General features: G+C 46.2%; 1 protein-coding gene across 1 annotated transcript in view; it reads right to left on the reverse strand.

The window, feature by feature from the left end:
• Positions 1–5,431: 5,431 nt before the first annotated feature.
• Positions 5,432–17,142, reverse strand: part of aacs (acetoacetyl-CoA synthetase) — a 113,261-nt gene continuing 101,550 nt past the window's right edge. Inside the window, exons 13-18 of the mRNA XM_056283611.1 lie at positions 14,472–14,585; positions 12,475–12,600; positions 11,168–11,237; positions 10,193–10,251; positions 8,972–9,174; positions 5,432–6,716 (exon numbers count right to left, since the gene is read on the reverse strand). Coding sequence (XP_056139586.1) covers positions 6,579–6,716; positions 8,972–9,174; positions 10,193–10,251; positions 11,168–11,237; positions 12,475–12,600; positions 14,472–14,585 — 710 coding nt within the window. The 3' untranslated portion in view covers positions 5,432–6,578. The remainder of the gene's footprint in view (positions 6,717–8,971; positions 9,175–10,192; positions 10,252–11,167; positions 11,238–12,474; positions 12,601–14,471; positions 14,586–17,142) is intronic.

Consider the following 17,142-nt stretch of genomic DNA (forward strand, 5'->3'; position numbering starts at 1 on the left):
CACCATGGTGTTGCACGAGCCTCAGGACTTGCTTAATTTCTCAAATATAGAAAATATTTCATAACATTTAGATAAGGTATTCCATGGGTGTATTAAAACATAATTATTTTAGAAATGATTAAAAGAACCCACGGGCATTTGGGGGGGGGGATAAGGGAAAAACCTCCGTATTGGGCAGTAGAAGCGTAGCCTTGCTGGTAGCGAAGCTGCTTTCTGACAGGAAGGTTGCGAGTTTGGATCTGCAGGCCACTGAGAGAATGTAGTATTGGTGGAGGTGAATGAAAGCTGTTTTTTTAAACAACTGCTAGGTGATATTGAGCAAGGCACTCAAATCCAAACTGCCCTGGCAGAGCTTCTCAGAGTCCAACACCAGATGATCTGCTGGCCCGGAGCATTTCCCAGATGTGAACACAGGACGCTTTTAACATTATAGTAGAATAAAATAGAATTGAATAGAATACTCTTTGTTAGTCATTTTGTACATATATACAGATTAAATTTACTCTCTGCGTTTAACCCATCCTAGCTGTGATGCTAGGAGCAGTGGCAGCTGCAGCAACCGGGGACCAAATCCAGTTAGTTCTTCCTATTGCCTTGCTCAGGGGCACAGACAGGAGTACTAACCCTAACATACATGTCTTTTTGATGGTGGGAGGAAACCGGAGCCCCCAGAGGGAACCCACGCAGACACGGGGAGAACCTGCAAACTCCACATAAAAAGGACCTGAGACGGCCTGGGGTTCAAGCCCAGGACCTTCTTGCTGTGAGTCAACGGCACTAACCAGTGGGCCGCCGTGCCGCTGCAGTATAGCAAACTGCTGTGAAGATCCAATTATTTTTCCTTTGGATGAATTTAAGCTTAACGAAGAAAAAAAGAAACAGGACTTTTTGTGGTTTCAAGGTTTCCACGGGACACTGACAACGCCATCCAGATCCCTGACTAGCACATTACGTTAATGTCTCATGAAGCACCAGTTGTCTCGTCCCCCCCAGACGCCGGTGGTTCCCTTCCCTCGGCGCGAACAGTGGAGTCAGGACATGGATCAAGGCAGTTCGCCCATCTGCTCGGCTCACTGAGGGTCACTCCGGGCTGACACGTGACGACATTGAAATTCCTCCCCGTTTCTAGCGGCTTCTGCTGCCAAATTCAGCTGAATGACCACATCAAACAAGCTCCACATCATGTGCTGTGGGGGGGGGGCGTGAGAGCATTACAATGACAGTTTCAGGGAAGGGAGGGGCTATTTCAGCTTATTTATTATAATTAATATTTTTTTCCACTCCGTCTGCTGATGGCGGGCTCTGACTAGCGGATGGGAAATGACGTGCGGTGAGTGTTACTTCCTGTCCAGACAAAATTATGAGGGAAACGGACAAGGCAGTCCGACTGTTCCAGCCACTTTATTCTGATCAGTACAAATATAAGGACTCTGTTATTCGCACACCACACTCTACAATCTGCCATTTTCTCCACAGAGCATTAGCAAAAGAACAGAAAATATGATTAGAACTTCAAAAACAATATACAGAGATCAAAACGGAAATGAGCTGAGACGTTGAGAACAAGGCCTACGCCAAACCTCCCCTCTCTCCCTCTCTCTCTCTAGGGACAGTCTTTCAGTACCAAAACATGAGTAGAAAACACCGGCCGGACTGGCGTCTCCCAGGAATGTGATGAACGGAGCTGATTTTAGCTGGATGACAGCCAAGGTGGAGGTGCTGTCAACGCCGTGGGACTGAGAACATGTCAGAGGACATCCCATCACTCAGCAGCCAGATGATGCATCAACTCCAACTACATCTAAATACCAAGCACCATCTCTCCTCCATCTCTGTCTGGTGAGCGACCTCAGCTGCTCTGTCAACAAACCTCCACCTAACTCTAAAAGTCTGAAGAAGAATAAAAAATAAAATATTTTTTTCCTTTAATCCCCAAAGGTGAACATGTTTATGTTCACACCCTGTAGATACTAGGAAGGTCTTCACATCGATGGCATCAGAAATTCAAAAGCACCAGTGTCTTTGGGAGCCAACTGACACAAAACACCTCTGGGGGCATTAGGCGTTGGTTTTATGGGGTCAGGGTTAGACTAAACACCCTCATCGGAGGACACTGGTGGTCAAATGGACTCCCTAGGCAAAACACAGGAGCACTATCATATCAGGTGACATCATTTTAAGAAATTTTTTTTTGGATTTCCCCCCCTTTTTTTTCCCCATTTGTACCTGTCCAATTATCCCACTCTTCTGAGCCGTCCCAGTCACTGCTCCACTCCCTCTGCCGAGCCGGGGAGGGCTGCAGAATACCACATGCCTCCTCCGATACATGTGGAGTCGCAAGCCGCTTCTTTTCACCTGACAGTGAGGAGTTTCACCGGGGGGACGTAGCACGTGGGAGCTATCCACCCCCCCCCCCCCCGAACAGGCGCCCCGACCGACCGACCGACCGACCGACCAGAGGAGGCGCTAGTGCAGCAACCAGGACACATACCCACATCCGGCTTCCCACCCGCAGACACGGCCAATTGTGTCTGTGGGGGCGCCCGACCAAACCGGAGGTAACACGGGGATTCAAACCGGCGATCCCCGTGTTGGTAGGCAACGGAATAGACCGCCACGCCACCCGGACGCCCCGTCAGGTGAGAGCTTGATTCTATCTTTTGATAGAATTAAGCTGTCACCTCGGGGGCAGATAAGTACTGTGCAGTGTTAACACTACTTGAAAAAGACCCCATAATGCGTAACATAGACCCCGTTTACACTTGGTTTTAAAATGCGTTTTGGGCGACCGGATCACAAGGGGACAGCGAGACACATCGCCGTTTACACCTGTGTTTATCATGCGTCTCCAAATGCGTCCTGCTGACCACTTTTGATCAGATTTCGTTACTCCGAAGAAGGATGATAAGATTTCCTGTTACGTCCTTGTCGGGGACGCATCGGGACGCATTAGCGTTTACGCTACAAAATATATGTGGTCAAATGCATCCCAGACCATCTCGGCAAGTGGTTTGAGTAACCGGTCCACAAACCGTTTTGGTGGTCATTTACACCTGTATGTAGCGCTGTCCACTTGTGATCCGATCGCAAAAACAAAAAAAACCAAACCAAAAAACAACCGCATTTTAAAACCAAGTGTAAACGGGGTCATACTTACAAACACAGCGTGTAATATGAACTCCAGTGCGTTTTATTTCCTCCTGCGTCATGTTTGTACCGTACTTACACTGCAAAGTTACATCCCTGCCGGGAGACTTTCACGCTGAAACACCGCGTTACCCTGCACCGAGACTACTCACTCATCAGTTAGTATACAGCTCAATAAACCGGATGTCATATCACAGCGTTACCGAGTTGAAATTAAGTCTCAACAGGAAGTACTTTCTAGACTGCCAGTAGTTACGATGCAAGTTTGTTGATGTTATTTAAGGCGCTGGACTTTCTGCAGAGGGAAAAGATGGATTTTCTGTGTACCTCCGGCCTCGTGCCAAGAGTGGCTTCCGGCCGCGAGGGTCAAACACATATAAACTCAATTTAAAGGTGAATTTTCCTCAACATGAAAAAAATATTTTTTCCCAGGCGCCGCTGCCTTTGAATAAATCACGGGCTAACTGAGAGTAAGCGCTCCGTCATTACGCTGCACAGCTCTCGTTTTATTTCATACCGACAGTGAATTAACGGACGGCCCCTGCAGCGACGACAGACGCTTAAGTCTTTAACAACATAATTTTCTGCTGTGATGAGTCATAAAAACACAGACCCAGCCTCTCCGGGGAGGACTGCACCTCCACCACGCACCTCCATCGGTTGGATGATTATTTGTGAGGTGAACCCTCCCCCCCTTCCCGCCTTTCTCCCCAAGTGTATCCGGCCGATTACCCCACTCCCGGTAGCTGCTCCGATCCGGGGAGGGCTGCAGACGACCATATACCTCCTCCCATACTTGTGGAGTCGCCAGCCGCTTTTTTTCACCTGACTGTGAAGAGTTTCGCCGTTCCGGTCGCTGCTCCACCCCTCTCTGCCGATCCGGGGAGGGCTGCAGACTCCTACATGCCTCCTCCAATACATGTGGAGTCGCCAGCCACTTTTCACCTGACTGAAGAATTTCGCCAGGGGGACGTAGCACGTGGAAGGATCACGCTATCCCCCCTCCCTCCCGAACAGGCACCCCGAACGACCAGAGGAGGCGCTAGTGCAGCGACCAGGACACATACCCACATCCAGTTTCCCACCAGCAGACACACGTCTGTAGGGACGCCCGACCAACGACATCTATCTCTCTCCGTCCTGGTCTACCAGTCTCAGTTAGTCCTGCCCCCTACTGACACCTCCCACCCTTCCTGTTCACCAACCTGAAGTTTCGTTTTTTCCCCCCTAAACCGACGTAATCACGTTTCACGAAAAACCAACAAACAGTTGACCTGTACTTATGGACTGGCAACGTGGACTCTGTCTCGCGTTTCTAACTTCATCTCGATTTCCTGTTCCTCAAGCTGGGCCGGCTGACGGCTGGGACCGAGCGTTCGCACTTCACAAGGTCATGAGGAACTTTCTGCCAAGTTTACTTCTGAAGTCGATGTCTGTCAAAATGACTGGCTTCTATGGACCCCCCCCCCCCCACTGCGACCTCACCCCTCCACCCACCCACACGCCATTCCTTGCGGTTGTGAGTGTGGAGACCCCCCCTGAAGGACACTGCAGGGTGGCGAGATGATTCAACGAATGTGAAATATCTTTTTTAATTACAAAAAAATCTACAAGTACATTTTTACATTTTTGAAATAAATACATCTCGAGGAACCATTTATATATCCTTTTTTTGTGTAGCAACTGGTGATTTAGAGACTTGTAAATAATTTCTTATTATTTCACAGCCCCTGGGCATCCACCAAAAAATGAAGTGGAATAGCAACCCAGGAGAAAATAAACACCGTTTGGTGGAAAATGAGAACAGGAAGTTCTGCACGTTAACGCCAAAAACAGGCGGTTGTGGGACGGCTGTAAACCAAAGCTGTTGGGCCGATGTGGTTTCAATGCTCGTGCAGCCCTGCAGCCAAAGGGCCCGACCCGTCACAGGTTCAACTGCTTCCCACCTCCACAACAAAGAAAGAACCCAGGCGGCCATGATGAAACCTGCCCTAAGTTTCACACTTTAACAGACATGTTTGTCAAGATGCTGGCGCTATAGACGCACAATTGGGCTTCACGTGGTCTATGACGGGACAACGGCAGTGTAGACGGTCGGATGTTGGATTTTTTTGGGACCACTGAAATATTTGCTTTCGTTTATCATGACATAACACTCATCCACATCCCCTGAGAAATCACCGCCGGTCATCAGGCTCCCTGGATTAACCTCTGCGCTCCCTCGTTGAATGTCGACTGACTTGCAAAATAAAGATCTTACTGAACTCACACAAAGGAGACCGTGAACACAGAGAGGTGTGAATACATATTCCACACAATTTATAAAAAGAAGAAGAAAAAATAAAAACAGACCAACACACGATGACTATTGCAACTTCCCTTGAGGTGTGAGCGAACAACTCCTGTCAAAACACGAGGACATTTGGTGATACTCGAAAGATGTTGAAGCAATAATTGGCAAAATTAAGTTTTGTATTTAGAGCTTATGACACAGTGTTGACCATTGTTTTCATCCTGGCACTGAACTTCATGTTGCTGCGCAACGCTGTTTCACTTAAAACACACAATAATGTAAAATTGGGGAGCCCCCGAGAAAAAGACCTGGCAGCCAAAGTGCAGTTTGGGCTGCATCACTGTTGTGTTTCTCTTATATTATAGGCCAAACACATAATACATACAGTTAATTATGTAAAACACTCCTCACAACAATGACAATACAAGCTGAAGCGAAAGCATTCAAATGTATAGCCCAGCCGTGTTTGTTTGTGTTTGTGTGTGTGTGTGTGTGTGTGTGTGTATAAGAAAGAAAAATATTTTAACTGTACAATTCCATTTTGTCACTTTTTCAATTATGAGGGGAATCCAGAGCAAAAATTTGGATCCCCCCCCCCCCGCGTTTCCTTACACCACTCAAAACTGGCAAGCTAAAGCTAAGTACTTAAGCTAGCCATGTCCCCCTGCAGACTTCACTGGCTTCCGAGCACAGATTACGTGCTACATTAAGTGTTGTGATGTACGACAAGTCTCCGTTGAAAGTGAATCCAGCTCGGTCGCAACACGCCACCCTTCCACTAGTTTTTCTTTCTAAACTATCAATAGCTGCAAGTTAGCCAGCTTTAGGGCAGTGTAGCTAACATAACCTCCACTTTTATGATGACACAAATTAACAGTAATTATGTAGAGTTATACAATGTATCTCATAATGTATAATTTTAACATATAGACCTGCTATCCTCATTTGTTTTTTGTACCGTTTTTTTCTCCAAACAAAGCAGACCTCAAAATTCGGGGTCTCGCTCTTGGCATGTCTCTCTCAGTACCGAGATGTTTGCTAATTAAAAGCGGCATTGGTTTCTTGTTGGTCGACTCCCTCTAGCGGTTCCCTCTCCCTGCAGTGTCATGATTCGGCGGTTCCGCATTGAACCTTGTCTCTAGAAGTCCTGCAGCGCGGGAATGTTCTTGTACAGATCCAGTGAGTCGGGGTTGGAGAAAGTTCCCCTCTGCGCGACTTCCCGCCCGGCAAGCACCTGTTTGACGGCCACCTCGACCTTTTTCCCCGTGATGGTGTACTGCAAGAGGACGGACAGGAGACGGAGAGAATGTTAAAAAGAGAATTTTTGTTCAACATTGGCTTCATACACAAAGGATAATTTGACCTGCTTCTTCATATCTATCCCCCGTCACAAGTTTTATTATCGTTAGCCAAATAAGTTTGTACATGGACTTGACAAAGGGGAGTGCTCTCACAAAAACCACAAAGTATAGTGGAAACCGCTTATAGTGATCATAGTAATACTGACCAACTGCTTAAACTGGTCAAAAGTCGTACTGGAATCATTGCTATCCTAACACCATTTACATAATCCAGTTATGGTGATTGGTCTGCTGATAGTGATCATTTTGTATCTTCAACGCATGAGGAAAAAAACTATTTCAAAACCAAGTTAATTCCACAAATCTAATGTTAAAATGTTAAAATTATTTTGGGTGTCCGGGTGGCGTAGCAGTCTATTCTGTTGCCTACCTACATGGGGATCGCCGGTTCAAATCCCCGTGTTATCTCATGCTTGGTTGGGCGTCCCTACAGACACAATTGACCGTGTCTGCGGCTGGGGAGCCGAATGTGGGTATGTGTCCTGGTCGCTGCACTAGCGCCTCCTCTGGTCGGTTGGGGTGCCTGTTCGGGGGGGAGGGGAAACTGGGGGAATAGCGTGATCCTCCCACGTGCTACGTCCCCCCCGGTGAAACTCCTCATTGTCAGGTGAAAAGAAGCGGCTGGCGACTCCACATGTATCGGAGGAGACATGTGGTAGTCTGCAGCCCTCCCCGGATCGGCAGAGCGGGTGGAGCAGCGACCAGGACGGCTCGGAAGAGTGGGGTAATTGGCCGGATACAATTGGGGAGAAAAACGGGGAAAATAAAAAAAATGTTAAATTATTTTTTCATTTACTCCCATGACATTAAATGGCGCAACCTGTTTTGAAAATCGGAAAACCCGCTTAAAAAAAATCACCTGATAGCCTAACGTGGCCTAGACTTACTTTCATTTTTAGGCCTCTGTCTTTTGTGAGCATTTGCTACTGGGCCGCAAGGAAACAATATGATATACAATATTCAAATACAAGCCCAGTCCAGCCACCGTGTAATGCTAGAGGGCTTTTACTTTGAACCGCAGTACTTGAAGTGTGTACAATGATGTAATTTTATCACTCATCCACATGGCATTCGGCAGACCAATGCTTTAGATGATGCTAAGAAATGCTATATGCTAAAACCTATATTCTAGTCTTTTTTTTTCTTTCTGATTTTTCCCCTTTTCTCCCAATTTAGTAGCCAGTTGGTCCCTATTTTAGTTCAAACACCCACCCTCGTACTGCATGCGTTCGCCAACTGCATTTCTCCGGCCGGCAGTCTCGAAGGATTCGCCTCACCACTTTCGTGACAAGGCGAATCCAGGCCGAACCACTGCTTTTTCCAACACACACAGAGACGCAGTCATGTGACGAACACAAGCCGACTCCGCCCCCCTCTCGAAGACAGCGTTGCCAATTATTGCTGCTTCATCGAGTCCGGCCATAGTCGGATATGACGAGACCGGGGCGCGAACCCTGGTCCCCAGTGGGCAACTGCATCGACACAAAGCCGGTGCTTAGACCGCTACACCACCGCGGACCCTATACTCTAGTCTTAAATTCCTGTTTGAAGCATTTGAAGCAGTGGATATTTTGTTGCCGTACAATCAAGGCTCAGTGTTTTCGGTTTTTATTTTCCAAAGCCATCGAGCATGCCGAATTTTGCCACAAGAGGGCACTGTTACATAACCTCGCACGAAAAGGAACAACTTTTGGATCCGTGGAAACATAAAATCCGGGTGAAAATCAGTTTAAAAATCTGGGTATTTTTCGGTGAAAATCGGTAAAAACCGAAAACGCTGAGCCTTGTGTACAATAGATGAGAGTAGGCTACTGTCTTTCAATTAAATTGAATTATAGATAATGTTAATAAGCATACACTCAGGTAGACGGTCATACAAAAACAACAACTCTACTTCATTTGAAGTGACTGACTGCTCATAGTGATCTTATCTGCTTGGACAGATGTAATCCCTACAAGCTGTTTCCACTGTACATAACATATACATAACAATACATAACCATACATAACAAGCACTACAGTACTGAGCAGGACACTGAAAATATTAAGGAGACAAAGAAGTGAGGGGATTCATAAGAATCTTAGCTCAAAGTAGAAAAACCAAACAACAGAAAGGCCTCCGGTACACAGACTGTCTTTTGCACCATTTCTTAGCTCATATGAGTCTCACAGGGATGTCTTTGGTCTCCAGCATCAGGGCCGGGACGTGCCGTGCAGACAGCGCTTTCCGGATCGCTCCTTTAATGCTCTGCACCAGCTGCGGTTCGAAGGTCTGACCGGGGGCCATCTTGAGGAACAAGATAACCCTCTCCTCTCCATCGCTGTTGTACTGGGGAACGCAAAGGCTGTCGGACACTTCCTCAAAGGCCTCCACTGCAGGGGGCAAGCAAGGTGAGAGGAGAGGGAGGGAGGAGAAACGAGACGTACAGGGAGATGAGGAGCACCGGGGAGATTAGAGAAGGAGAAAAGAGAAGGAGGGTAGAAAAGAGGAAAGAACGAGGGAGTGTAGAAGGTCAGAGTAGGGAGGGAGGAAGGGAGGAGAAGTGAGAAGAGGAGAGCCAAAGGCCCGGGGCAGGAGGGAGGAAAAAGGACAAACACAAAGAATAAACGCAGATTTAATAAAAATTGCAAACACATCAACTCAATCCTCACTCTTTTTATTTTTTTAAATTTCCCCCCTTTTTTTCTTCCCAACTGAATTTGATCAATTACCCCACTCTTCTGAGCCGCCCCGGTCGCTGCTCTACCCCCTCTTCTGATCCAGGGAGGGCTGCAGACTACCACATGCCTCCTCTGATACATGTGGAGTCGCCAGCCGCTTCTTTTCACCTGACAGTGAGGAGTTTCACCAGGGGGACGTAGCGCGTGGGAGGATCATGCTATTCCCCCCTTCCCCCCCCCGAACAGGCGCCCGACCGACCAGAGGAGGCGCTAGAGCAGCGACCAGGACACATACCCACATCCGGCTTCCCACCCACAGACACGGCCAATTGTGTCTGTAGGGATGCCCGACCAAGCCGGAGGTAACACGGGGATTCGAACCGGCGATCCCCGTGTTGGTAGGCAACGGAATAGACCGCCACACCGCCTAGGTGCCCCTCAAGCCCCACTTTCGAATCTACAAGGAGGGGATGAGATTTATTTTTAGTTTGCAACAAAACTTGCTGGGATCATAAAGAAAGGAAGCCCACCCTGCACACGAGTGGTTTATTTATTCAAACTCAACAAGGATGGAGTGCAGATGTAAAAAAAACCAAACATCTGCACCAAGTTTTCTCTCTGTCCCCCTGATATGGGGATGATGCTTTCTATAACTTTCACCAACAGAAGTGCCGATACCCCCCCCCCAACACCCGCTGCCGTTCTCTGGCTCATAAAGACCAAGGCTCACCGATGTTGTAGATCTCCGAGCTGCCGAAGCGGACCCCGTTGGGGTTCAGCGTCCCGTCGCTGTGAAAAAACACATAAGGTTCAGAGTCCCACACCCAACTGCCCCTTGAGGGAAAACCGGGTTTCATCTTCTGTCGGCAAAACCGACCGAGTGCCGGAAACATGGGTGGCACGTTCAATTACACAGCAGTGTGCCACACCTCGTGTGTGTGAGAACGAGACGATACCAGCAGAGATGGACAGAGACAGAGAGGGAGACAGAAAGGAAAAGATAGAAAGACAGAAATCAGGGACAAATGACAGACAGAGGAAGACAGGAAGAACACACAGAGGCCCAAAGTCACAAACATATAAAATGCGTGTGAAGAGGTAGACTATGTTTGTCTCACACTCATCTGTTATCCTGCACATGTGCCGCTTCAGCATCATAGACTCACAATTAAACATAACAACGCAGAACAGAAAAACACACTTCAAAAAATTTAATTCACCTCGACTATCACCAGGCTACTCTGTGGGAACCGAACATGGGGCAGAAACAGACGTTTTTCCAACAGTTCGTCGTGAGATGAAACTAACGTGCCTCTGCGGTTCAACAAGCACTGAGTAAAAACATCAAATTAAACTGACTCGCAAAATCCCACTATTGACTGATGCAAACTGCAAGAAGGTGCAATGTCTTCTCAAAACGTGGGTTTCAGAAAGCTGCCTGAGCCTAAAATCATTCTTTCTAGATCATTCTTTCTAAATCAGCCCTTGGCCAATAAGTCAGTTCCTAATTTTAGACACAGAAATCACATTATCTTATTATCATTATTATCATATTATATATATATAGATATATACGTATATATCACATTATATTATCATTTATCTCATTTCCTCTCTTCAACCAAATTATTTCAGGATTCAAATCAACAAATTGCTTCCACATTTTAGATCAAAACATTAATTTAGTAGTGGTTGAGTAGCTCACCTTCTCCCCTGCATGACCACGCCTCCCGTCTTCGGGTTTATCTTGCAGTAGTCTCCATGAGCCCACACACCTCAGAGACACACAGCAAACCATGTAAACGTACACAGATGAGACTGCATATCGTGTGTTTCTGCATGTGTGTGTGTGTGTGTGTTCTGCATGTGTGTGTGTGTGTGAGATGAGCCTCATTAACACATGCAGCCTGATCAGTAAATGGTACAGAAATCTTATCTGTGCAGTTTATGTGTGAACACGAGCCCGAGTCAATATTCCATTAAAGTTGTATCAGCAAATCTGTTGACTGAAGACCCAGCAACATGCGCAGAAATGTTTCTGAACAAGGATAGTTTGAACTAAAGCTGTAAGACTGGCGAACCAATGTTACACGAGACGCTTTTACAGGAGCAGTCATACCACCCACAATCACGCGGAACGTATGTGTGACTTGTTCATGGCACACATTTGTCTGATTTGAGACATTTTTTTCAATTTATTGTGATATACTTTACTAATCCCCGTGGGGATATTCCTCTCTGCATGTAACCCATCCTAGCTGTGTGGCTAGGAGCAGTGGGCAGCCGCCGTGCTGCACCCGGGGATCAACTCCAGTCCGTCTTGCCATGCCTTAGTCAGGGGCACAGACAGGAGTATTAACCCTGACATGCATGTCTTTTTTGATGGTGGGGGAAAACTGGAGCACCTGGAGAAAACCCACCGCCGACATGGGGAGAACATGCAAACTCCACACAGAGGACGACCTGGGATGACCCCCAAGGTTGGAAACCCCGGGGCTCGAACCCAGGGCCTTTTTCCTGTGAGGCAACAGCGCTAACCACTGTGCCGCCCAAACACATTTATTTATAAACCAGTAAAAGTGCTTATTTAAAAATGTCTGGAAGTTGGACCGACCCAGAAATAAGAGACTTGGTTCGGTCTGCACAGAGCATGAAATCAACAGGTAGCTATGTGGTACAGTTAGAGATACTGTAGTCTACAATAAAATAAAATTCATCCTACAGCAGCTGGGTGCAATGAGACAGAAGGCACTGTCATGTCATGTGTTATAAACACTCCATAAACCTTACAGACAGAAGCTGTAACAGCTGTAACAGGGGCAAAAGTCATTGATGCAATGTAACAGAATGTTACAATGTTACGGAATTTTACAATGTTACGGAATGTTACAGAATGTTACAATGTTATGGAATGTTACAATGTTACAGAATGTGTTGGAAAACTGCTTATGTTTATGTGTAGGTAGATAGGTAGGTAGGTGTGTGTGTGTGTGTGTGTGTGTGTGTACCTACCAGGGTATAGAGAGAAGTAAGCTTTATGGTACTTGCTACCATTCTCATCATTCCAGAAGTGTGTTGGCTGGCAGGGGATTGGCTTAAGACACACCAGCTCCCCACTCTCCCCCCATACTGGTTTACCTGAACACACACACACACACACACACACAAACACATGCATATTGAACAGTAATTGACAATAACATGTTGAACATATTGAATAGTATGTAAATGCGTATGTGCACATTTACACATAGACCCACATAGAGAGATACACATACATACACACACACACACACACACACACAATAAGTTTTAGATTAACATAACAAACACAACAAACACACACGCATGCACACACACATACACACAAAGATACATGCATTTGAACACACGTGCACTTTTACACACACACACACACACACACACACACACACACACACACACACACACACAGACCCTTGTGTGTGGGACTTGACACACCAGTCATTTCCTCCCTCAGAACAATGTTGGGTTTACATTAGACAGATGAAAATAATCCAGTCTCTTCCCTACAAAATGACTATAAATGATCCTTTAATCCCTCCTCCGTTGGGCCAAGGGAGAGGCAATGATACCGCCCAGAGCTGATGGAGACAGCCAGGAAGCCTCAGAACCAAATCACTGAGCGGAATACTTTGATAATACTCTCAGGATGATAACTATCTCTGTTTTACAGTTATTAAAAAGTAAAAAGTAAAAAACGTCTATATAGTGCTTTACCTGTGTTTAGCAAAGGATATGTATAGCTTCATGTGTTGTGGTGCAACAAAACACGTGTTCATGAGGTCCACTATGAACAAATGGCTCCGCTTCCGGTGTGGGAAGATTGCGGTGCAAATTCACGTTTGCGGCAGCCTCACCCAGTACCATCCATGCAGTGTCTTTCTCCATGTCTGAATCTAAGTTTTGCCTTCGTTTGATGGCTGGGAGAGCTGGTGCTGGATCGGCTGGGAGAGCTTGGTCTGCTGCGTCTTGTGGGCCCAGGGACTACGACCCTGCCTGAAGCTGCACCCAAAGAGGTAACACCGAGGGCGGTCTGACAGGACACGGAAGCGGGGCTAGCTAATGCTAGACCATGTAGACTGGCAGTTCCGATAACACCAAGGGCGGTCTGGCAGCAGCCTCGTCAAGCGTTGACTGTGTTTTTAGTATCATCGTGTAGAGTGCGGGGAGGTGTGTCGAAGGTGTCTGGCTGGGAGAGCTGGTGCTGGATCGGCTGGGAGAACCTGGTCTGCTGCGTCCTGTGGGCCCAAGGACCACGGCCCTGCCTAGAGCTGCGCCCGAGGAGGAAAAACTGAGGGCAGTCTGACCGGATGTGGAAGTGGGGCAGGCTAAGCTAACTGCTAGCCCACGCAGACCGGCAGTTCTGACATTCATCCTGGCGTTCACTCTCTTGGACAGTGAACATTTTTTTTAATATGTTGGATGTATGTGTTTTTGTAGTTTTTTGTAGTTTGGATATATGTGTTCTTGTAGTTTTTGGATGTGTTTTTGTCTTTGTGTTGCACTGCTGTGGGCTGGGGGAAATGACAAGAAATGAAACGACAAATAAATGCTCCTGATTCCTGATAAAGGGAGGCGACAGAGTGCCTTCAAGTTGCTTTGGTCGTGCTCTGAGTTTCCCAGTACGTACAGGATTTGTTGGAGCCACAAACTCGCTTCTCCAATCTCACGCTGCGGTCGGTTCATTTTTCTCACGAGAAAAGAAAATCCAGTAAATCCTCCACGCTAGCCACACAGCTATGGAAAAATAGACTTAAAACTGAGATTATGGGCAGCCATCTCTCGTCTGTCCTGGAGTGATTTGGCCACAAAACACTGCTACGGTAAAGGAGTTGAATCAAGTGCAAATGGACTTGGTTGCACTTGATTCAACTCCTTTGGATAAGCATGACCTGGATGAATGAGAACATTCACAGACACACTGCTACTGTAATATAACACACACCCGTGTATTCCACATGTCTTACCGTCAAAGCCCCAGGCCTCTATAGCCATACCCAGGTTCCTGCTTTGGATCTCGCCCCGATACACTGGTACTGTTGGGTTCTGACCCATGAAACAAGACATTATGTCAGTACCACCTGGTGAGAGACAGATAGATAGAGAGAGAGAGAGAGAGAGAGAGAGAGAGAGAGAGTATATTGAATAACAGCGCTTGAACACACTGTGGTTAAAAGATATTGCACACACACACACACACACACACACACACACACACACCACCTCGAATGATCGACCCAATAATTCACACACGTTATTGTCAAAACTGAATTAAAGCTCTAAAATAGATACGATAAATAAATAAATAAATACAGCAGAACCTCGTCTATTGACAGTGTCGTTTTTCTTTTTTTAAGTGAAATAAAATGGTTTTGTTCCCACTCTTGCAACAAATTAACAGGCTGAACCATGACCTCAATTTTTCATGAAGTGTTGGGGTACACGCACGTACGCATGCACACACACACACACACACACACACACACACACACACACACACACACACAAACATTTTATATTTAATAGAGTACAGATTTCATCTTCTCTCACCTTTTTTTTCCACCTTTCCGTACTCTACTTTCATTATTTACCTCCTTTACTTTCTCTTTCAGTCTCTGATACTTCATCATCTACTTTCCCATCGCTCTCTCTCTCCCTCTTCTACCACCTATTCATCCAGCTTCATACCTCTCTCTTCTCTCCGTCATTCACTTCTGTTCTCTCTCTCTCTATTCATCTCTTTCTCTAATTGGCTCCCAAGAGAAACAGGAAAGCTCGTCTCTCCGTTCAAACAAAAGCACACACACACACAATAAATAAATAACATATATATATATATATATATATCTCACCCTTTTAAGGGTGGTTTGTGTCTTCCTCAAGTTCGGGTCCTCTATCAGAGGCCTGGGAGTTTGACGGTTCTGTGCAGTATCTTAGCTGTTCCTAGAACCGCACTCTTCTGGACAGAGATCTCAGATGTTCCTGGAATCTGCTGGAGCCACTCTCCCAGTTTTGGGGTCACAGCCCCTAGCGCTCCCATTACCACCGAGACTGCTGTAGATTTCACCTTCCACATCCGATCTAGTTCTTCCCTCAGCTCTTGGTACTTCTCTAGCTCCTCAAGCTCTTTCTTTCTGATGTTGCCATTGCTTGGGATTGCTACATCAATCACTACTGCTGTCTTCTGTTCCTTGTTGACCATCGCAATGTCTGGTTGGTTAGCCAGCACCTGCTTGTCATTCTGGAACTTGAAGTCCCACAGGATCTGAGGGGGTTCAGGCCTATGCAGAACTGCAGCGGGGACAGTGCATCACCTAGGCACATACCACATTTGAGGGTTACCTGTGTGATTGCCTGAGTTGGCCTCTAGTGTTATTTTTCCACTGCTGCATTGAGCTCTTGATGAAGGTTATCAGTGTCCTGTTGGCTTTGTATAGTTCCAAGCACACCAGTAAGCATGTATGGGTCACTGAATCATAGGCAAGGCTCAGCATTTTCAGTTTTTATTTTTCAAAGCCATCCAGCATGCCGAATTTCACCACAAGAACATAAAATCCGGGTGAAAATCAGTTTAAACCGATCTGCTCCTCTCAAAAAATCTGGGTATTTTTCGGTGAAAATCGGTAAAGACCGAAAACGCTGAGCCTTGATCGTAGGCTTTCTTACACTCAATCCAGGCTCTCAGGTTGGTCTGTCTCATCTTAGAGTCAACCAGTAGCTGATGCTTTGACCCTCTGGTATTACTCCCAATTCTTTTCTGAGTTTCGCTCATGTATTGACTTGTGTGCCCTTTCAGCTTAGCTGCTGCAGGTAGTCCCGGGTTACGAACACCCGATTTATGAACGCCCGTACTTACGAACCAACCCCCGTAAAGCCTATTATTTTTAAAAATTGAGCTACACACAATGGTTCGTACCAACGCACAGACGGACTACTTTGCGCGACGCTCAAAAACACTGTGCGTTTCAGGCGGTTTGTCAGCCCGAGGGAGAATGACGCCAAACCGTCATCACCATTTTAAGTCGGATCACGTAAAACATTGTGTGCGTTATGTTTTGACTGACATTTTTTGTGTGTTTACCCTTGTAATCATGGCTTCAACCCGTAAATTGGACGCAAGTGATGGTGGTGCATCGAAGGAAAATGATCACGATTCAAACAAAAGTGGAAATAATAAAGCATTCAAAGACAGGTGAAACGCTCATCATCAACCTGATTGGTTGATTGACTGATTGATTGATTGATTGGTTGGTTGGTTGGTTGGTTGGTTGGTTGGTTGGCTGGTTTACCTGGTGAGGCGAGGAGGTGAGTGCCAAGCGGGTTCTCGTTTCTGGCATCAAACGGCCAGCCTCTGCCAGTCACGACCTACTCCCGGGACAGTGGCAGGTGGGGAGTTTGAAATGTAAGAAATGTTTCTTTAAAGTTTTTTATATCTATACACACATTCCTTCTCTCAATTATAAATACTGTTCTGTAGTTAGATGTATTATTATTACTGCATTATTATATTTATGATGTTTTATGTAAAATATACACTATATACTAGGACAAACATTTGACTAAATGATGCTAGATGTGAACTGTGTGTAACTGTTCCGACTTTCATACAAATTTGACATAAGAACAGACTCAAAAACA

This window comes from Lampris incognitus, chromosome 1, assembly GCF_029633865.1.
Source record: "Lampris incognitus isolate fLamInc1 chromosome 1, fLamInc1.hap2, whole genome shotgun sequence".
NCBI classification, from domain to species: domain Eukaryota; kingdom Metazoa; phylum Chordata; class Actinopteri; order Lampriformes; family Lampridae; genus Lampris; species Lampris incognitus.